Source organism: Mus caroli, chromosome 12, assembly GCF_900094665.2.
Source record: "Mus caroli chromosome 12, CAROLI_EIJ_v1.1, whole genome shotgun sequence".
NCBI classification, from domain to species: domain Eukaryota; kingdom Metazoa; phylum Chordata; class Mammalia; order Rodentia; family Muridae; genus Mus; species Mus caroli.
In genome coordinates, this window is record NC_034581.1 from 99,433,038 (window position 1) to 99,455,824 (window position 22,787).

General features: G+C 50.3%; 1 protein-coding gene across 4 annotated transcripts in view; it reads right to left on the bottom strand.

Moving 5' to 3' along the window:
• The window catches only part of Syne3 (spectrin repeat containing nuclear envelope family member 3), an 80,528-nt gene that overhangs the window by 18,725 nt on the left and 39,016 nt on the right, over nt 1-22,787 (bottom strand). For 3 of the 4 annotated variants that reach the window (XM_021179379.2, XM_029484594.1, XM_021179380.2), the window contains exons 3-11: nt 19,688-19,860; nt 18,357-18,666; nt 13,739-13,900; nt 11,738-12,085; nt 9,802-9,935; nt 8,393-8,567; nt 5,896-6,078; nt 4,518-4,661; nt 3,381-3,515 (exon numbers count right to left, since the gene is read on the bottom strand). In XM_021179379.2, coding sequence (XP_021035038.1) covers nt 3,381-3,515; nt 4,518-4,661; nt 5,896-6,078; nt 8,393-8,567; nt 9,802-9,935; nt 11,738-12,085; nt 13,739-13,900; nt 18,357-18,666; nt 19,688-19,860 — 1,764 coding nt within the window. The remainder of the gene's footprint in view (nt 1-3,380; nt 3,516-4,517; nt 4,662-5,895; nt 6,079-8,392; nt 8,568-9,801; nt 9,936-11,737; nt 12,086-13,738; nt 13,901-18,356; nt 18,667-19,687; nt 19,861-22,787) is intronic. The other variant, XM_021179381.2, reaches the window with a different exon arrangement.

The following is a 22,787-nucleotide window of genomic DNA, read 5'->3' on the forward strand; positions in this document are numbered from 1 at the left end:
AAAAACCAAAAAAAAAAAAGAGTTGCCTTGGCCATGATGTCTCTTCACAGCAATAGGACAGCGACTAAGGTACGCTCCTCCTCAAGGATTGGGGATAATCACGGAAGATGGGGTAAACGAGGGTGCTTCGACATGACACAGCTGGTGTAAGCAACTGCAGTTACCGGTACAAAACCAAGCCAGTTTATACTACCGCTGGGGATAAGGGAGGGGCTCATGAGACCCCGCCCCTAACAAGGGGCTCTTGGCAGTTGAAGGCTGCTGGGGGGACGAGGAGTCCTTTTTATTCTTTGGGGGGGTGTGGCCTCTGGGAGGCCGCCCAAGCTCCAGTGGATGACCCCACGACCTTCCCATGTGGACAGCACTAACTACCCAGCAGACAGCAACAGCATCAATGTAAGAGGGTGTGAACCAGGGGCATGTTGGGAGGGGGTTCAGGAGGAGGAGGGGAGCAGGGTGGATATGATGAAGATACATTGTATACATGTATGAAATTGTCAAAGAATAAATAAAATTAGTCTTTAAAAAAAAGAACAGCCTGTGACCCCTGAAGCACTGTGAGAGAATCTGCTTCTCTGCCTATCTGAAGGTGGAACTCTGAAGTCAGGCTGTCTTCCAGAGCAAGTGAGGGATGGTTTATGGGGGGCACGGTATCACCCTAGGTTTTGTCTGGGGGTGCTCACATGGGTCTGTTTGTTTTAAGATTTGTTGAGCTACAGCAACATGTTTTCTTTTCTGTATCTAATTACAACTCTATAAAAGTTTGCAAAGCTTCCTCCCCCTCCCCTTCTCCTTTTCCCTCTGTTTCTTCCTGGGTCCTATTTCCTGGGCCTGTCAGTTTCTCAGAAGTCTGAATCATTGGCCTTTCTCATCTCTGTCTCCAAGAAGGCTGGGCACTGTCCTCAGAAGGATGGCCATTCTCCATGCTTCTGGCCTCCTTGCCTGGGTCTCTCTGAGCCCCCTTTTCTGCCCACCAGGGCCATTTAGACTCCAGCCTTCGGCCACTATTCTCACAATATTGCCCTGAAGGCCTCATGCCTCTATGCTGGGCTCCCAAAGACCCTATCTCCATATATATATATATATATATATATATATATATATATATATATATATATATATATATATATAATAAGACAAAACCACTGGCAGAGCTAGGGATGCCAGGCCCCTGCCAAGGGGCTTGAAAAGTCCATAAAGTCCGAGCTGTAATTAGATATTGTCCAAAGATGAGTTCAGCATCCCACATTCTACATCTGCCTTCAATAACTCTGTCAAAAATAACCTCATTTTCTAAACCCTGCTTTTCTGAGACTGCAGAACCAGGGTCAGGATACCAACAGTAGCTAACTACCCACGACAGCTTTCTGCCATAGGGGCCTGTGGCTTCCGGCACAGGAGTGCACTCCCTGTGGATATGTGACAGTTAATCTTGCTTGTCAACTTGACCGGATCCAGAATCACCTCAGAAACAAGCCTCTGGGTGTGTCTCTGAAGGGTTGCCTAGGTTCATTAACTGAGGTGAGAAATCCCACCATAATGTGGGCTGCTCCACTCTGTGGGCCAGGGTCCGAGACATCATGAAAAGGGGGGAAACTAGAAGCCATTGAATCTCTGTGAGTTCAAGGCCAGCCTGGGCTGCCTAGGACTCCAGTGTTCCTCGAGAAATACTTTCTGACTAAAGCCACAGTGAGACTCGCTGCTTCAAGCTCCGGCCACCATGGTTCCCTGAACCATAATGGACTACACTCTGGACCTGCGGACCAAAGCAGACCCCTCTCTTCACACACTGTCTTTGTCAGATCCTTGGTCATGGTGATGACAGGACATGAAAGTGACTCGGCTATGAGTGAAGGATGAATTTAAAGTCACCAGACTTATCAAGGTCTGCCCCACTCAGGGGCAGGGCTGTGTGCGCCACAGGCCCTGTGTATAGCACCGTGCTTCTTGGAGACTCCTGGGGCCAAGCCTAGTGCGGTGGCCAAAAGTAACAGACAATGTTTCATGGTCTGAATATGCTTGATCCGGGGAGTGGCACTATTGAAAAGTGTGGCTTGTTGGAGTAGGTGTGGCCCTGTTGGAGTTGGGGTGTCACTGTGGGTGTGGGCTTTAAGACCCTTATCCTAGCTGCCTGGAAGCCAGTATTCTGCTATCAGCCTCCAGATGAAGATGTGGAACTCTCAACTCCTCCAGGCCTGTCTGGACACTGCCATGGTCCCACCATGATGACAATGGACTGAACCTCTGAACCTGTAAGCCAGCCCCAATTAAATGTTCTTATAAGAGTTGCCTTGGTCATGGTGTCTGTTCACAGCAGTAAATCCCTAACTAAGACACAATGTAAGTATGATATGATAGGTGCTCCCACCATGTGGAGGGAAGGAGACAGACTTGACTCATGCCCTTTGTGTCTCACATGTCCTGGGATTGGGTTCTAACTCTAACACATGGGTGCAAGGAGGTCTTTAAAACTCTAACAAGGCCATTGGCTTCTCTGTGAACACACCCATTCTAAACACAAAGGACTTTTCTTTGGTTTGGTGAAGATTTTTCTTCACCAACGAAGTATTGCTGGACATGCTGCCTCGTGTGACATTAGTGGCCGTGTCCCTTCCTTGTGACCAGGGCTTGCCATTTACCTATAACTTGATTCCAATGTCTCTTTAAGAATCTCTTTCTATTCTAGACATTTCTAAATTGCCTGTGAGATCGATGTGTCCACCTACTAACTTCCAGATGTAAAGACGATGTTTCCAGTGGAAATGGTGTTCAGGGCCAGGTAGACTAGAAGTTAGCCTAGAGTTGATTTTCCTTGAGCTGTACTGCCAGGGACCAGCTTGAACTCCATGAGGCTTGATTCAAAGGCAGACCCCGGCCTGACTAGATCAGGCTGTGCAGGGATCCCGGAGCCTGCATTTCTATTTGTCTCAGTCCACTGTCTAGAAGTCTGAAGTTCTGAACAAGCAGTTGCAGGGAGTACAATCAAACCTGTGCATCAGAAAGTGCTCATGTGGCCACTAGAGGGCGCTGCAGACAAGGCTCTGAAGCTGCCAGGGCTGAGGGACATCCCTCAGGTGTTGGGACAAGGCCACCATTTCTATTCTCCCTCCGTGGCCTTCATCACAATGTGAAACCCTGGCTTCACTCACCCACTCAATCCCCAGGATTGAGCTGATCCACCCACCCAATCCACAGGAAAGCAGGGCCCTTGTCTGTCTGTCCATGCATGCTGCATCCACCACAGGAGCCAGAACAGCAGCTGGCATACAGGAACTGTTCAGCAGTCAGAAGTTACAGAAATGAGGATGAGGACAAAGAGAGGTTGGAAGGTGAAAGAACCCAGGATTGTAGGAGTGTAGGACCTGGTCCTCACAGCTCACCTCCAGGGACCTCTGCAGGGCTTGCTGGTCACAGGAGATCTGGTCTACTTTCTGCTGGTGCTTAGAGTTCCCGTGGGCAAGAGGCCTCACAACCTCGATCTGTGTCCCCAGGTCCAGCCCCTCCTCCTGCAGCCCCTGCGATAGAAAGACAAGTAAGCTGGTTCACCTCCCTCCATCCAGAAGACCCTCCATCGCGGAGGCCCAGTAGGGCAGGAGCTGAGATGGGTTCCCAGGCTAGCATGTTCCCTCTCTCAGTGGCTGGACCACTTGGGTGGTCCAATAGATTCTTTTTTTTTTCAGGGCAAATGAAACTTTAAAATTCAGACACAAATATCCTGGGGCACCATAAAAATAAACTATAGGAAAGATCCCAGACAGCATCTTGAGAAAGAAACTCACGTCTGGACCCCCACCTGCTGACCGTTGGTTGTTATGCGGAATTAGACCTACTTCAGTATTAAAGACTCAAATGTAGCATGCTTAATGTTTTCCAGAGAACACTGTCAGCTTATGCACGAATCATGTTTGGGTTTAAAACAATAAACACCATGTCGCGTGCATGATAAAATCCAGTAAAGTTCCTCTGCTGGCCAGTGATTGCCAGTGACCTGCCTGTATGCAGTCCACAGGTGATAAAAAGCATATCTTCCTAATCTCAAAATTGGTTTATTCAACGGAAAGCCTCCAAGTTCCTAGGACAGTTAATCTTCATCGCCTACCTGACTAGATGTTTATCATCTAGCAGACACCTCTGCTGTGTCTATGAGGGAGTTTCCAAATACGATGAGCTGAGGAGGGGAGAGCCACATTAACTACGGTGGCCCCACCCCATGGGCTGGAGTCCCCAAAAGGAATAAAAAGAGAAACGAGCTGAGAACCAGCATTTACTGCCCTCTCTGCTTCCTGACCCCTCTTCAGCCTTCAGAGCTTGTTGCTGTGTTAGACTCAAGACTTGGCAGCTCTGGGAGTGTGTGTGTGTGTGTGTGTGTGTGTGTGTGTGTGTGTGTGTGTGTGTGTGTGTGTGTGTACAGTCCCAGCTGAGGCCAGGACAGCCCACTGAGATCCACACCATCCCGGCAGTAATGGACCCAAACTGCCAGAAGGGGGCGCTACGAAGTAGACAACAGAGCTCCTCACCTGCAACCTTAGCAGCTGGACCTGTTTTCCAGGAAGGTCCCGAGGAAGCCCTTTCTCTGCTTGGATCCTGGCCTGGAGGTCTAGGAGCTTCCTGTTTAGGGGATCAAAAGCCACCCCAAAGTCCTTGTGCTGAACAAGCAGGCTCTGCAAATAGAAGCATAAATAAGAGCTTTTCTTATAGTGCTTTGCAAGACCTAACAGAGGGCTGGGCTGCTCTCTTTAAATGAACTCCTAAACCACCTCCTCCAGGAAGCCCTCCCTGGTGGGTCAACCCTGTGTCCCCTTATCACACTTTAGCCATGGTCCGTGCAGGCTGCCCCTCCCCTGTACACCAGATCTTTCCCCAGAAGTTTATTATAAATATGATTTTTGAGAACACATCTCAGTCTACTCATTTCCTCTCTATACTCTGCTATAGAGACAGAATTGAGCCAGCTGCCCTAAAGACACTGGCCTCATCAATGCCAGAACCCTATATGGAACCCTAAAGGCTGCCGCAGCCTGTGGACCAGAGATTCTCAACCTGTGGGTTGTGACCCCTGTGGGGGATGGGGTTGAATGACCCTTTCATAGGGGTCACCTAAGATCATCAGAAAACACAGATGTTTTTACACTATTATTCACAACAGTGGTAAAATTACAGTTACTCGGTTGGGAACTCCAGTCCGTGGGGTGGGGCCGTTAACAAAAATAATTTTTATGATTGAGGGTCACAACAACATGAGGGACTATATTAAAGGAAGATTGAGGACCACCGGTCTCTTTGCTGAGACCCCTCTGGGGGGTGCAGCAGCCTCAGTGGTTTGAAAGTGAAGACTTCTCTTTTTGTCTGACTTCCCCCCCCCCCCCCCCCAGCTCCTGCAACCCTGCCTCAGCCCTCTGATGAGGTGAGGTTGCTGGACTGGAGTCAGGTGATGTAGCTTGAGCCCTGAGCCCGTGCCAGGAGATCCTGAATGACTCTCCTCACCTGTAAAACAGGGTGAACGGCAGGCAGCACCTCCCCTAGAGTGTCGGCTGGACAAAGATTAACAGGTGGCTGGCCCAGAGCCAACGCCAGTAGACCATAGCCATTATCATCATCATTATTGGCCACTCAGCAACATTTGGCAGCCAGAACAGGCTGCCCACAGAGTGCCAGGCTGTTGCTTTGATTGAGTGTAGCTAGAAGCTTGCCATTAATAACACTTATCCCTGGGACTGTAGTGAATTCAAGTTAGCAAGTGTTTAAATGTTTGTTATCTGCATCTTCTATTGCATTTAACTTCTTTGTGTGTGTGTGTGTGTGTGTGTGTGTGTGTGCACATAGGCGCACATCCAGAGCCACGGGGTCCACCCCCACCCGATGGCCAGGCTCCAGGGCAAAGCTGCTGATGCTCACCTGAAGTTTGCTCTTCCGCTGAAGAAGGCTGTTATGCAGTAGGTCTCTGTCCCTCACAGAACTTGTCACCTGCTCCAGGAGGGTGGCTGCTCTCTCCTGGCCAAAGATGCTGCCCAGCAGGTCGGTCTTCAACTGCAGCATCGCCAGCTGCTCTTTCAGGCGGGAGCTTTCCGTGAGGGCTGCCTGTGAGAGACAAAGTACCCATGCACCTCAGACAGCCAGGGGCCCCCCTTTTCCTATAGCTGCACAGGAGCCTTGACTCTGCAGGCATCTGAGGACCAACACAGAGGGAGCAGACTTGCAGAAGTGGGTTGGGAGGCCCTGAATTTTACAATCCATGGGGTTTTGTTTTGTTTTGTGCATCTCATTACCAAGAATAATCCATCCCCTTTCCCTGTCTCATCCCATGTCAGCCCATCATCACCATCAGCAGCTGTGGCAGATGCACTCAGTCTCTCACCTGGACCACAGCTCCTGCCTGCCTATTGCTTCCAAGCCAGCATGCCCCCCCTATGCCTCCATGGTGACCCTCCACACCTCACCACCTTGATCCTCTATGCCTGTACACTGTGAGTCTCCATCACCAACGAACCTTCTGACATCCTGAGAACATAGCTCTTGGGCCCCTGGGCAGTTCCCACCAATAACAAGAGGCAAGTGGATCTTGGGCGAGTTCATGGCTAGCTTGCTCTACATAGTGAGTTCTAGACTAGCAAGGGAGACCCTGTCTCAAAAAAAAAAAAAAATCTAAATAAAACAGGTAATTAGGGAGAGATTAAAGCTGGGGAGACAGCTCAACAATTGAGGTGCTTGCTGAACAAGCCTGAAGGTCGTGAGTTTGAATTCCAAGGAAGCCAAATAAATGCTGGGTGGGTGTGGTGGGCCAACTGTAATCTCAGTTTATGGAGGCAGAGGTGGCAGGGGAGCCCTAAAGCAGGATGGCTAACAAGACCGGCCACACCCATGAGCTCTGTGTCCAGCAAATGCAGAAGTGTAAACAAGGAGGATTCCCAGCACCAACCATGGGCTCACACATGGGTAAGCTCCAGGCTGCAGGCTGAGCAGCGGGCTCCAGGGAAACAGGGCCAAACCTGGTTAAAGATTCTTCCAGCAACACTCAGACCAGCAAGGGTGAGGGGTAAACTGGTCCAATGTGTTGATGGAGGCCATGTGCCTTGTGGGATGGTGGGTGGTTTTTCTTTAATTCTCTGGGAATCTTTACCATCTCTAGGTAATATAGGTTTATTTTTCTAATCAGAACAAGAACTATCAAATGAGGTTGACACCCAGCACATTTTGTGCCTCCCTCTCTGCTCTGTGCATCGGAGCATCCTTAGACACAAGGGCATCTCATGGACCAAGAGCTCAGTGGTGACATGCAGGTTTTATGAGCCATGAAAAGCCCCAGTGGGCTGGTGAGATGGCTCAGCAGGTAAGAGCACTGACTGCTCTTCTGAAGGTCCTGAGTTCAAATCCCAGCAACCACATGGTGGCTCACAACCATCTGTACAGCTACAGTATACTCATATACATAAAATAAATAAATAAATCTTAAAAAAAAAAAGAAAGAAAAAGAAAAACCTCAGTGTTGCGGGACTTTGTGACAGATGCTGCCAAACGCTCTTCCTTCTAGTCCTCTTTCCCCAAACAGCCAACGTTTATTTTGTGCCCAGCTAAAGGCTTAGCATTATTAGTATTACTGGTACAGCAACCATGACAACTTCACCATCTTCAGCCAGGCTGCTGGGTCTAAAGGATGGTCACATGACCTACCTGACCAATGAGATAAAATGTTTCCAGAAAGGCTTTATCTCCTAACTGGTAGCAAAGAGGTGATGGAGGGAGCCCTTGGCCCCTGCACAGTTCCCACCAAGAACAAGTACCTCTTGCTACAAAGTATTGTAACAAATACTTTGTCAGCTAAGTTGGGGGCCATTCTTCCCCTTCATACTGCCAGGGCAGCACAGAGCACAGATCCAGAGAGGAGAGAACGAGGTTAGCCCAGGGCTAAGGCCTCCAGAGGCCCAGGCTGCCAGGGCAGGCAGGGGATGTCCTCCTAACATGTGGGCTGCCACGAGTGTGTATGGACACATGCTTAGGAATTAAGTTGGAACTAGGAGAGCCTGGGCTCCAGATGACATTATTGAGCCATAACACTGGCCTGATCAAGTCTGTATTTGAAGGTCCCACTGGCCAGGCTGTCACGGCTTGCTACACTGTTCCCGTGCAGAACTGTTGTTACTCTACCTATAGTGGGGACTTCAGGGGAGACAAAATTCCATGTAGGAAATCCATGGAAGTCACAGCAGGCTTTGCCTCTACCTGAGGACTAAGGGTGACTTTTGCCCCTGAGAACAAGTGTTAGTCCTTCCTATGCACTTGGTACTTGGCTGGCCCGGGTATCTCAAAGACCCAGGAATGGGTTTGTCCCTGAGAGAGCTGCTGAGATTCCACACACTGAACCAGTGGCCTCCCCAGCCCCACGGAGCCTGGTTACCTCAATCTGGGGTAGAAAGGTGTGAATGGAGGCCAGGTCGGGCAGGCTGGCCGTGATGTCCAGGAGCCTCTGGGCCAGGGCCTTCCACAGCTGCAGGTCATTTAGGGGCCGCTGGAAACGCTGCCACAGCTCTGCCCGGGTCGCATTGTGGAGCCTGGTATTCTTCCCCTTCATACTGCCGGGGCAGCACAGGGCACAGATCCAGAGAGGAGAGAGTGGGGTTAGTCCAGGGCTAAGGCCTACAGAAACCCAGGCTGCCAGGGTAGGCCTCCTAACACATGGGCTGCCACAAGTGTGTATGGACACAGGCTTAGGGATTAAGTGGGAACTTGTAAGCACTGAGGCAGGACAGAATGAGAAGCCCACACGCCTGGGCTCTACCCGAGGACAAACCCTGGGTTCCCTCAGGCTCGGGGGTCCTCAGGGAAGTGAGTCTGCAGCGTCTGAAAGGGTGGCAGTCTAGAGGCCGAGCAACTATGCCTTGCATGGCTGGATGGTGTCCAGCCCTCTCTTCCTCCTCTAGAGAATGTGTAATAGAATGCTCCCAGAAACATTCCTAATCCAGCGTGTTCTTCACGATGCTCCCAGAAATATTCATACCCCCCGAGGCTTCTTCTAGTAACAGGAAGCTGGAAGACTGCCCTTCCCACTTAGACTCAAACAAGAGCTTAATCTACGTTTTAAAAGATTATTTAAAATAAATGATGAGAACATTAGTCTGGGACCCAGAGCTACATTGACATCCTGGAAGAGAGTGCTGCAGAATGAGCTAGCCTGTGACACACACACACACTCCACCCCACCCCCACCCAACCCCAGTGAAGACTCTAAAGGGAGTGAGACAGTAGGGTGGAGTACCTACATCCACCCTGAAGAAATCCCCCATCATCAGGCAGGGGTATAAGATGTACTAAAGAGATGCTATTAGGATAGCTGGGCTGTTTTTAGGATGCCTCTGTAGCAAAGACAGTTGAGCACCTCAAGTGTGCAGTGTTCACTTCTGCGGAGGGGGGCCATTACTCTGTGTTGCTGAGCCCAGCTGTGCCCATGGGCAGAGATAAACAGAAGCTGTGCTGAAGACACACTCTGACTTAAGTCTCAGCATGGCCAGGCGGAGGCAGAGGAGTGGCACTCCCGTACATGGTAGCCCTCCCTTATGACACTGCATGGTGAAGCTCTCCCAGTGCTCGGCCATGCAAAGACCCAGCAGAGGTGGGTGGACGAGCCCCCAAGCCAGGAAAAAGCTAAGTTCAGACCTCTTTAGCCGAATCTAAAAGTGACAAGAGGCTAGAGTAGATACTTGCCATCCCCAGACAGCAAGCCCACCCTCCACACACAGGGTGCCAAGCATCCAGCACCCTGGGTCCCGCCCACCCTCAGTCCTGCCTGACTTCAGTCTCCCTGGGTACCTTTGGTATTCCCGAATGGTGGCTACCACGCTGTCAGAGAGTGACTGCAGGTCCGGGAAGGTGACAAGTTTCTTCAGTTGAGTTTGTAACCGGTCTACACGGGGTTCCTCTGAAGCCAGTGCAGCCCGAGTCCCCTGCAAGATGACATCCAGGTGCTAGTAGGGGGTTCCTTAGGGGGGATGGGCTTAGTGTGCAGGGCTGAGTAGAGGACAGTGACTGGCCAGGCTGGAGGACCTTGTCACCAAAAGCATGGACTAGGGGGTCTTACCTGTCACCAAACGCATAGACTGGGGCAGCCCTTAGGCTCAGCCCCTGTTCCTCCACCTAGAGCTTAACCTTCCCTGTAACTGCCTGGATGGATTCGGTGTCATCTTCCTCAAAGTGACAGTGACAAATGTTAGCTTCATTTTACTGTAGCTGCTCCCACTGGCTACAGCCTTTCCCTCTGGCTCTGGGAGATCGACCTGGGTTCAATCCCCAGCACGGACGTAAAAGACTAAGAAGAACAAAGCTCCAACAGAAAGAATTTAGGAACTTGGTCCATCGGTAAGCAAGCTGGACTCACTCTAAAAGCCAGTACTTTTTAAGCACCTACATTTTTAGGTGGTAAGCACTCTCTCTGGCCTTCCTGTCAATATTCCCAATTCACATACTCCTGACATTAAACCATTCTCCCAAGGCTGTCCAGAGTGAAGGAGAGGAACCTCTCTGAAGCCATATGGTCTGGTCCCACGATCTCCGCTCTCAACCACCGCACCTCGCTCTGACTCAGACTAAAGCAATCCCTTGAGGATGCATGGTTCATTCTTCAAAGAGATGCAGTGTGGCCTGGCCTGCCAGGAGGCTGGATGATAAAACTCTCAAATGCATAAAGGATGGAGAGAAAACCTTAGCACCATGGTGGGGCAGAAGGGAGATCCCGCGGAGGGTGGGGGTGGGGGTAACCAGGCGATGCTAGGGAAGGAAACAGGAACCTCATGCAAGCCGGACAAGTTCTACCACTGACAGAATCCTGATATTAACAGTAAAGAAAGAGGTTGGGGAGGGTTGGGAATCTTTATCTAAAAACTGCCTTCAAGTCAGGCCTCCTGCTGTAGTTTGGATGGTGGAAACAGCAGCGCTGTGAGCTTTGTGGAGGAGGATCAGGGAGAGAAGGGGAGGAGCCCAGGGGGAGGAGCAAAGGGGGAGAGGTCCAGGGGAGGGACCCAGGGGGAGGTCCTTAGGTTGTTGGAAGTGTGCCACTGAAGGAGTTCATAGGGCCTGCTTGTCTTGTCTTCCTGACTGGCCCTGCTTTCTGGCTTATGTGATAAATATATGTATGATGTGCCAGAGACTGTCACCATGACATGTTGTCCTTGCCTGAGGCCCAAAGAAATGCAGCCCCTGGATCTCAAATGGCACTTCCAGAACATGTGGTACACAAACCTTTCCTCTCCATAAGTTGGTTGCTGCAGCCGTTTTGTTACAGTAACATGAAGGTGACTAGGACTTCCTGAGTTGGTAGGAGCCCACACTGCTTTCTCTAAATGGGGGTCCTTGCTCCACCCCCTCAGGTCCTGTTCTGTGTTTTCTTCTTACTATTTCTCCACCACCTCTAACCTCACTACTCCCTGGCCAGAACATCCATCTTTATCCCACTGCTGAGGGAGGAAAGGGTTTCAATCCATGCCTGGATGTCTTTTGTTCCTTGGGTCTTAATTGGTCACCAACTTACTATGTGCCTTTAGGGATTGCAAGAGGAGAAAAAAATATTTCAGGCCTCAGTTTCTTCTTCTGGAAAATGGGAAGAAACACAAACTTTCTATTTGGCCCTTTCAGGGAACTCAGGTGCCAAAGAATCAAGCATACCAGAGAGGTGTAAGGCCTCTCTGTGATTATGATTCTACACCACAGAGTAACTCCAGCAACCCAAGGCCCAGCACACCCCTGGACTTACCGAGAACAGCCTCCACTGGGCCAGCAGCTCATCCTCTGTGGCTGTCTTCACCGTGGTCTCCAAGCCCTCCTGGGCCAGCCTCTGAAGGCTTTTCTTCAACTCTTCCAGTTCTGCCTCCAGCTGTTGGATCTGCTGCTCACAGTCCCCCCTGGACTGGAGCAGGCCCCACAGCCTCCCTTCCTCCTCTTTCCAGAGGACTCTCAGCTTCTCGAGGACACCCCGCATCTCCTCCAGCTCCCCTGAGATCTTCTCTGCACCCAAGGGAGAGGTGTTTCGAATGACACCCACAGCCTGTTCCTCCAATCTTTTCAGGGACTCCTCACCCCTAGGGAAATCCTTGGCGATGTCCTGGCGAGGGGAACAGGGGGATAGCAGGAGAGCAAAGGTTAGCTGCACTCACAAAGCAAACCTGGGGACCATCCCAAGGGTGACTATCTGCCCTAGGTAACATGGACTTGTGAGATGGGAATGTCCCTTCCTGTCTCTTCCAAGCCGTTGAGTGCTTGTAGGAGAACATCTCTGTTAATGTGTGTCTCAGTCTTCAACACTGTCTAGAATCTGTTTCTTTAAAACAAATCTGCTTGAAGCCATAAGCAGTATGTGCCACGGACCCACCAAGAATCAAGGGGCACCAAGCCCCACTCTGTGCAGATACCTCCTTCGACTTCCGATGTATGTCTATCTTTTTTTTGCTACATCTGTATAGGTATGGAAAGAATGTTGTGGGCGGCTTATGTAGCTCAGGTTGGCCACAATATATTGCTAAGGATAGCCTTAAACTTTTGATCCTCAGAATACCCCAGGTATAAAAGCCTGGCTTTTATGTTTTTATATTAACTACAAATAGTGCTGGCTTCCCCCTTTACAACAGTGATTCAAGTCTTCTTTTCTTTCCTTTTTGTGACAGGATATGATTATAGACACACATAAACATTTATATTTATCTTTCCCACACTGGCCCCAAAGTTTCAATCATTCCAATACCTTAAACTCCCAAGCGTTGGGCTGCTGGCTGGACACTCCCACCTGACTCTAAGCTTTCTTTCTAAATAACGGTCATCAGTTTCTTCAAAGGCAAGTTGATTTAAATTTAAATTAACAGATGCCAAGGAGAGCTGCAAAGTGGCTCTTGAATTGCTGGTGATAACTTGCTGTCTGATCCAAAGGAAACTCCAATTCCCCAGACTCCAACAGGCAGTGAAAATATCCAAAAACATGCTCAACCTGGACCATAGCCTCCTGAGCGCCAGGCTATCCTCACTGTTCTCTAGTCCTGATCACCTGATCTTCTCCCCTCCCGTGCAGACAGCCCTGGCTATGTCTGGTCTGCTAGCCATGTTCATTCTCTGTCTGTTCTGGACTCTTCCAGATGCCTCTGACTGTTTTCTCTCTCAATAAAAACCTTCCCCTTAACCATACCATAGAGCAGTCATGTCTGCAGTTTCTTTACCACACCCCTACCTTGTATACATCTGGTGCCAAACCCTTGAATACACTCACAAGGTACAGGGTCTAGACGCTCCCCCAAGGCCATGCGGTGAGAAAGGTGGCCTGAACCCTCTTCTCCTGCCCACAGCATGGTGCCCACCCACAGCTCTTCACCTTGAATGGGATGAGTGTCCACTGTATAGCTGCCCTGGCCACTGAAGGGTCTGTCACTACATCCCTAACCTCCATCATCCGGGAGGCAGAAGCAGCACCCATTCAGACTTTTAATGAATAAAAACCTCTCCTGCCATGCCATGCACCCACATCTGAGACACATGGGTCTAGACCAGGCTACTGGGGATCCTGCAGCTTCGACCTGTCCCACCTGTCAGCTGTCACCCCAAATGTTTTGTACTCGATCCTCTGATTCTCAGGAGTCTGTGCTGCGGGTGTCTGTGTCTGGTGTGGCAACCTATATTATTCCTACTGTGACAATATGAAGGTTCTCCCTCAGCAGAGCCCTAAGACAACCTAGCTGGGACACAGGGTCCCTGCTGGGTCCCAGTGGTGTACCTGCAGCGTAGAAAGGCGAAGTTCTGTGGCCATCTTGCAGTTCCGCCCCAGACAGCTGTGCACCTTCTCCACCACCGCCTTCAGCCACAGCTGGAACTCATTCACGTCCTCCCGGTACTGTTCATGGTCCTGGGCCACCTGGGCCAGGAGGTCCACCCTGTGCTGTAGGGAGAAATGCCTGCCATGAGGGTCCCCAGTCTGGTTAGGAGCCCAATGCCTGAGGCTAGGCTCAGAATAAAAACCAGTTTGGTAGGGAGTGTGAGGGAATCTGTATGGATGCTGGAGTCAGAACCAGATGCTAAAGTCCCACACATGACAGCCAGCACCTAGCCTGGTCAACCATACAGCTGGCATTCTTTCCTGCTATGTCTGAAGGAATGCCACTTGATAGGGTATAAGAACAGCATGAACAATGATAAAGACCACACACCACCGTCCCTCTGAGCCGTGGCCCTCACCCTTGCCCTCGCCCTGCTGGGGCACCGCTAAGAAGCTTACATGCACACTCTGTAAACCCCCCCACAGGGGTCTCTCATTTTTATCCCAACTTGACAGACAAGGACTCTGAGACTCGGAGCAGTGAAGTGACATGCCCGAAGTCACCAAGATAGGACAGCCAGAGATGTGGGGATTCTAGGCTGTATAAGAAAGACAGATGAGTATGAACTAGAGAGGAAGCCATAAAGAAAAAACAAAAAACAAAAAACAAAACACAAAACAAAACAAAACAAAACAAAAAAACGGTAGCAGCTTCTGTCTGTGCAGTCTCTGCTTCATTTCCTGCCCTGACTTCCCTCGGAAACTGATGTGGAAGAAGAAGCCAAATGAACACTTTCCTCCCAGAAAAAGAGACGCTTTGGTCAGAGCTTATAGCATACCAATAGAGGAGCAAGGTAGGACAAAGGGAGTTTGCAGAGAAAGTCGAGGAAAAGGACCAGGGGACTCTTCCAGTGCGTAGCTTGTGTGTGGTTTACGGCATCCATAAGCCATAACCAAGTTATCAGCCATTGCTCACAGAACGCGCCTTCCTGAGAAGGTGTGGCTGGATCTAGGAAGAACCAGGATTCTCATGGGGCCCAAACTGAAATCCAGACAGCAAGACTACACTCTCCATCCCTACATAGGGATGAGGGGAGATCCGGAAGCTAGAGACCCCAAACTGTTTCTATCAAGCCAAATGCTTTTGGCTTTGCCTGTCAGTGGCTTCTACTGCCATGACTCGACCATTCAGGAGCCACTTGCATTCTGTCACAAAAGCAGCCAGATGGCACGGGGAGAACGGCCCCGTTCCCATCAGACCTCTCGTTACAGATCCTAAAGCTTGAAAATTTCCCTGCCCATTTAAACACTTAAAACCTGTTCTTAGCCCAATGCCAAGCAGCCACAGGGGAGGCCAGGCAGTGCAGCAGCTGAAGCGTCCTGACCTCAGCTCCTCCCTGTGGAACAGGCCATGTCTAGGAAGTGCCTGACCCTGTGGGAAGCTGAGTCCCTCCGATGAGAAGGGCAGGCAAGGGGATCTGAAGCCTTCCCCATCGGTCTGTGCGTGGTTCCCCTCCTTTGAGACAATGTTCACCAAACTACACAATACCAGCTCGTTAAACCTCTGCAGGAACAGCAAGCCTAAGAAAAATCTCCCCATTTTAGAGATGAAATAGCCAAGGCTTAGGACCAGGTCACTTGGGAAAGAGATGAGAATCTCAAGATAAGGACTGGCTACATCCCAACGTAGAACCTTGGGCAGGGGCCACCCGCTTTGTAGATCAGTCCTCCACCTCCAGAAAGTTGTTGGGGCCTCTTCCATTCCTTCAGTGGTTCCCACTTCCTGTGGTATGGTTTGTACACACAGTTCCCTCCAACCCCAGGAAAGGCTCCTGGATGAGACTCAGTGGATTTGCCAGGAACCTCAGAGGCTGAGCCTGATGTTGATGGCGATGGTGATGGGGGTAGACAGGGATGGGGTGGGGTGGGGGGACTCCTTCCAGGAATGAATGGTGGGTAGCTCTGCCTGTATGAATAATGAGGTGCTGGCACCCAGAAAAGTCCAGAGTAAACAAAAATCCCCACAATGAGGACCAGGCGCTAGCAAGGAGCAGCAGCAGGCAGAAATCCAGATTAGCTGAGTGCCAGGCACAACAACCATTTCAAAGCCAGAGCCCAGCCAGTGGGAGAATGACAGGGGAAAGAGTGGACCAGGGCTCCGCCTTCTCATTAAACTAAACAATTAAACCATCTGCAGCAGGCAGAGTTGTCAGCAATGTCAAAACCCAAGCAATTAACAGGGTGGCTTGGATTTATGTCCCCAACAAAGGGCTGCGGAAAGTCTAGGACCCATGGCCTGATGCCAGGCAGCCCTTTTCTGTGGAAGAGGGCGGATGTTGCTGTTTGCTGCTCTCGGAAGCAATGGTTTCAAATCAAACAAGGAAGACAATCCTGGCATCCGCTGGCCTGCGCTTTCCTTCTGATACTTTGGGAGGACAGAGAACCTCCACACTGGGCCTAGAAGCTTCTTCAGGGGTGGCCCCAGGAGCCAAAGGGGGTGCACCTGTCCCCACCTGTATCAGAGGCTTCACCGCCTCACATGCCTGGCATCTATAAAAACACACACAGGGGGAGGGGTGGAGAGGTGGCTAAGCAGATAACTGTCCCTGTGCTGCCAAACCTGACAACCGAGGCACATGGTAGAAGGAGAGAGAGGGCTTGGAGAGGCAGCTCAGTAGTTCAGAGTGCTTGCTACTCTTTTTTTTTTTTTTTGGTTTTTCGNGACAGGGTTTCTCTGTATAGCCCTGGCTGTCCTGGAACTCACTCTGTAGACCAGGCTGGCCTCGAACTCAGAAATCCACCTGCCTCTGCCTCCCGAGTGCTGGGATTAAAGGCGTGCGCCACCACGGCCCGGCGCTTGCTACTCTTACAAAGGATCCAAGTTTGGTTCCCACCACCCATGTTAGGCAGCTCACAACTGCCTATAATTCCAGCTTCATGAGCACACACACACACACACACACACACACCACACATAAGAGCGTGATGTCACATGGGTCAAGCCACTTCTTAAAGCTGGCCAGTCCTCCTTAAGCAGTCCCTCTGGGGTCCCAGACCCACAGAGAAAAATCAAGGGTTCCCAGGTTTCAGCCAGCAGTTAGAAGGTGAAAACAATCCATTTCTGCAGACCTCAGTCCCCTCATGCCTCCACACCTTTCTTCCATGTTGAGATTGAGCTGACATCTATACCAGAAAGGCTAGCTCCTCCCCACCAATCTTGATGGTCCCATCATGGAGGCCTCATGACCATACACCCAGCTAACCAAAAACCCAGCCTCCACCAGGAACCCGAAATCCCCTCTCTGTGATGATGTGTAGTGACAATGTTGGTTTCTTTAAAACAACTCAGAAATAGGAATGTGCATTTGTTTTAATCCCAGGAGTGGGATATGAGGCTGCTTCAGATTGTCCACAGCAGCTGGCTGTGATTTGCCTCGTGCTCTAGCAGAGGAGTGATTTTGCCAGCTGCAGATAGTTTCTGCGATTGTGTGATGTTTGGAGAGCTAAGGGGTTGTTGGTATTGGATAGTTGGTTGAGGTTTCTAAGTAGTCATGCACAAAGAAGGAGGAGGGGGAGAGGAAGGGGGAGGGGAGAAGGAGGAAGAAGAGGAAGAAAAGGAGGAGGAGGAGGAGAACAACAACAACAACATCAACAACAAGAAACCATTAGATATTCTGACAGTAAAGACCAAACTTGCCCCAAGGAACAAGATACCCCTAGTTAGCGGGAAGTAGTCTAATGATAATGTCTCCCGTTTTACCCTTCTATTCTTTTGTCTCTCCTATCTGGTGTTAAGAGGAAGGGAATGGGTGGACATACTAAAGATCTATAAAGAAAATCAGAATTTCTAAAAAGTAATCATTTAACACAGTAACTGAATGAACCGTCACAAAAGCACACCCAGGATGAGACGGGGGAGAGGGGGGAATTGCAGAAGGATGGGGTAAGGAAAGAGCAGCAGTAGATGGGCTTAAGGGACAAAGGAGAGAAACTAAGATGGAAGAAAAACAGGGAGGTGGGAAGGAGAGAGCGGATAGAGGATGAAGGGAAGCTGCCGGGAACAAGAACAGTGCAGTCCATCAGTTTGTACACATGTGTTAAGCATCCACATGCGTGTGAAACTCTGGGCAGCTCTGGCTTATGGGTAAGGAGTGGAAAGCTGGTGGATGGGTAACCAGGTGCTGCACGGACAAGGGTGAAGATGGGTGTTAGACGGTGAGTGGATGGCGGGCAAGAAAGCAGATGGAAATGATTAGCACTTGAGAGGATGTCTGAATGGGTGAGTAGACAGGTGGGCAGGTGGGTGGACGGCTAAGCAGTTTAAGGATAAATAGACTAGTTATCTGGGGAGTGCTAGACTGATGAACGAATGAGCAGGTGGACTGGAGAGGTTGTGTGTAGACTGAGGGGAGGGGTGGGCAGAGGGAGGCTCGCTGATGCCTTCAGGAAAGGAGCAGACAGGCCAGGAGGTTGAGTGGAAGGTGAGTGGCGAGAGGGCTGACCGTGAGCAAGCTGCAGAGGACTGCAGAGGCAGATGGGGTGGGTAGGTGTTTGGGTGATGGAGCCATCTGCCACTGACCTGGGCTCTGGCCTTCACAGCATCGTACTCAGCCTTCATCCTCTTCTGGGCATCTTCATCCACGCTGGGGTCTCCGATCCTGCTGAACAGGGAGCCCGCCTCCTCCAGCAGCCTGTCCAGGAGCACAGCCTGATTGTCCACGTTGTGCAGCAGCACCTGGGCGTGGCTCAGCTGCCATTGCTTCTCCTTCAGGCCCAGCTGCAGCTCCACGGGGGGCTCCAGTGCGACCACCATCTTCTGGAACCAGCGGTAAAACTCATCCTGGGCCAGCAGGTACTCGCTCCAGTGCAGCCACACCCACTCGATGCGACTGTGGGATGGACAGAGGTGGTGGGGTTGAGAGGCCTGCCTGCTGGCTCCTGTCACTGACCCCTCCCAGACTCTAGGAGCTTTGTTCTGGGGACAGGATAATGCTTCCTCTGTACTAGTCACACTCCAGATTCTAGACTTTCCTTCCTTCCTATGAGACCTCGTGTTCTGTGAGTAATCACCCAAAATGAGGCCAAGCCCAGATTCCATGTGTACCCTCAGCCTCCTGCTAGGGAGATTAAGTCCAGGTGGCTCTGAGCCACCAGCACCCCCGATTCTGGCTCTGAACTTCCACTACTAGCACACAAATCCTTCACTCTACCCACAGTGGCCCCAGGACCTTAGAATATGCTGTCTGAAAGCAATTAGGAGAAGATTGCCCCTGGGACTTTGCCTGATGTTAGGCTGGAAAAAAAAACCAAAACACTATCCGTGGGCCAATTAGTGGCCACCAGGTAGGGATGGGGGATGAAGGACCCATGTGAATTCTTAGGGTACGGTAGCCCTGTCCCTTCACCTGCCTTAGGCTCCACCTCTCTAGTGTGGAGATGGCTCTATCTTGGCAGCTGACATCAAGATGTTTGTCTGTAATGTTGGATGGAAAGGTTTGGAAGGCAGAAAGCTCTGTTCTGTCATGCATAGCCATGCTCAAATTTACAAGAGCTCTGGGGATTTGAACTCAGGTCCTCACACTTACACAGCAAGCACTTTATCCACTGAGCCATCTCCCTGGTCAGGGCCAGGCCTTCCTATGTCTGCCTTTACAAAGAGGACACATCCAGGAGCCTATTAGGACTACTGGTGCAACAAACTGAGTTTCCAGTGTCCACTCTGTCACCATTATGCTTATCTGTTGTTAGAAAGTGGCACTAACCTGAATCCAAAGAGGACATGCTGTTCCCAGGACCCCTAAGTCTGAAAAGAGTCACTTAGACAGAGGTCCCAAGGGTAGGTATGGCAATGGGCAAGGAGAGTCACTAGCATCTGAGGATGTGGCAGTGAAGTCCCCTGACTGTCCCCACCTGTGGCAGTGGGTCATGTAGGTGACCGTCTCCTCCCACTGAGACTTGATATCCCTCAGCCGGGCCAGGATCTCAGGTTTCTGGCCCTCCTGGCAAGTTGCCAAGAGGGCCTCCGCCGCCCGCAGGACCAGTTCCACCTTCACGAATCCTTCAGACTCCAGCTGGCAGATTTTCTGTGGGTACAACAGCCAGTTTCCCAAGGTCAGACATGGCACCACCAGGCGCCGACAATGGACCCACGCCGAGAGCTGGATTTCAAGGCTACAGTTGCTGTAGCTCAGCCGAAGGCCCTGCACCCTTGTGATGTGCTCCTGAGGAGGCTTTGGAAAGAGAGGGAGCTCTAGAGGTCATTACTGTCCTTGACAACTGAGCTGCACCCAGCCTCTAACTCAGACAAGGCTTGCTCTCTCCTGGCATGTGCCTTTCTCATCCTGTATCATGGTACGAGCAGGCCAACCTCTCAAACTTTTACTCAGAAGAAAACACATGCAAGTAGCAAACATCACTGTGTGTGTGTGTTGTCAACATGTATGTGGCCATGAAGTGGCATGACACCCTCAAGTCAGCTGTCAGAGGTCATTTGTGGTTCCCACCTAGCCAGGGTTCAAAGGCTTTGCTTTGCCCTTGTTTCAAGGTCTTGCTCCCGTGGGTGACAGAAATTGTACAGTCCATTCCTGACAGGTGACTCACTCAAGGACACCCTAGAGCCTTGCCTACATCCATTCTATGTGTCCCTAGCCTGTCTCTCCCAGCCTCTTCCCTCTTTATCTCTATCTTTAAACTTATTATTTGTGTGTGTGTGTGCGTGCGCGTGCATGCATGTGTGTGTTGTGTGTAGACGAGTGTGGGTGCATGTGTATCCCAGTACACATGTAAAGGTCAGAGGACAACTTTTGGGAGTCTGTTCTCTCCTACCATGGGCCCTGGGAATCAAATTTACACCGTCAGGCTTATGACAACTTCAGCTCTCAATTTGATATAACCTAGACTCATCCAAGGAATCTCAACTGAGAGATCTCCCAGAGCAGATTGGCCTGGAGCCATGCCTGTGAAGAATTATCCTGAGTGTCCATTGATGAGGGAGGACACAGCTCACTGTGGGCGGCACCAATCCCTAAGCAGTGGGCCTGAGCTGTAAGAGAGATAGAAAGAGAAGCAGAGAGCAAAATGTTCTTCCAAGACTGCTATTCAAGCTCTTGTCTTGGGATCCTGCCTCAGCTTCCTTTAATGGTAGATTGTGACTTGGAAGTGATCATCCCTTTCCACTCTCAGTAGCTTTTGGTTATGTGTGTTATCATAGCCATGGAAGGAAACTGGAACACACAGTAGGCCCTTTACCCTCCCGATCCACCTCATCAGCCCTGTACCCATCACCTCTCGGAGCTGCCCACTCATAGATGCTCTGCATCTTTTATCTCACCTGGCCTTCAGCTTCTCCCAGGACAAGCAAGTGGCACCTTGCCTTGGCTATTGTCACTACTAATTGTTATTATTCAGAGACAGACATAAGCTTGGCCTCCTGTCAGGTGACTGGATGTATTTATGGACTAAAAGATCATTCTAGGGTGACCTTTGCCATAGGACTTCTGTACTACACTGGACCTGTGACAGGAAGGGAGGTAATAGTTACAGCCAACGCCAGGGTTGCAGTAAGCCCCACGTTAGCATGTCACCTGGCCTGACTGCACTGACCACAGTAACTGTCCTATATATATATATATATATATATATATATATATATATATATATTACAGACAATAGAATCTCTTTATTTTATTCTCTCTCTCTCTCTCTTCTTTCCTTTTTCTTGGAACTCACTCTGTAGTCCAGGCTGGCCTCGATCTCAGAAATCTGCCTGCCTCTGCCTCCCAAGTGCTGGGATTAAAGGCGTGTTCCACCACCGCCCAGCTTATTTTATTCTCTTTTATTACTGCCTACTTACATGGCTTGTTGGCAGTGCCCCCTGACCTAACCTCAGGATCAGTTTTCAGTTTTCATACCCCAGGAAGCCCAGGTATCTCTGCTTCTTCTCAGAGAATGGTGAAGGAGGGGCTCCTGACATTCAAGTGTGACCCTCTCTGACAGTGTGTGACCTCAGGCAGACCACAGGGCTATTCTATGCAGTCCTTTTCAGTGTCAACACAGCAATTCCTGCTGTGTCCAATAGATATTCTGTTTTAAACAGAATATTGACAAAGCATGCAAGTAAACACTTTGTCAACTGTTGCGTAGTCAGACCCTCCCCCTACATGTGTAAATAGTCCCCACTCCATCTTCATGGCTCCAGATTATAAAAGCTAGCCAGGATGGCATGACATTGTTGGGGACTTTTCCTCACACGCTATAAAGAGTGAAACTTAGAAGAGTTCCCTCCCCTTGCCCCCGTCTCTATAAGGGACAAAGCCAACTGGAGAGTGGGGAGCATCCTTACAAGAAAAAGGAGGCTCTGTTTGTTCTATGGGGTGGCAGGATGTGGCAAGCCACCCTCTCTGGGCAGTGGCTACATCAGGGCCTCAGACAAGAACCCTTGTGTCCTACTCAGTAATAATCAGCAACAAGGAAGGCAGCAATACCTCCAAGGTAGGCTGAAGATGCAAGAGCCATTTGTGGAATGTTCTAGAACAGTAGTTCTCAACCTTCCTAAGGCTGTGACCCCCCTCCCGCCGCCCAGCCATAAAATTATTTTCATTGCTACTTCATAGCTGTCATTTTGCTACTGTGATGAACAGTGATGTAATATCCGTGTTTTTCGGTGGTCTCGGGCGACCCTGTGAGAGGGTCATTCGACTCCTCAGTGGGTTCACAAAGCACAGCCTGAGAACCACCATTCTGAAAGAGCACCCAGCATGCAGGTTGCTGCCCCACACCGGGAACAGAGTCTTGCAGCATGGCTGGATATGAATTTTCTGCCAGGCAGAGATTTGATCTGATTAATAACAAAAAATTAAGAGACAGCATCTCTCATGGCCAGATATATGAAGGAGTGTCCACAGTCCTCGTACCTGTGAGGTGGATATATTGCTACTCACTTTACAGCTAAGAGTGCTGAGGACCTACAGAAACCAGAGAATAAAGGACCAGGAAGTCTCCTAGGTCCCTG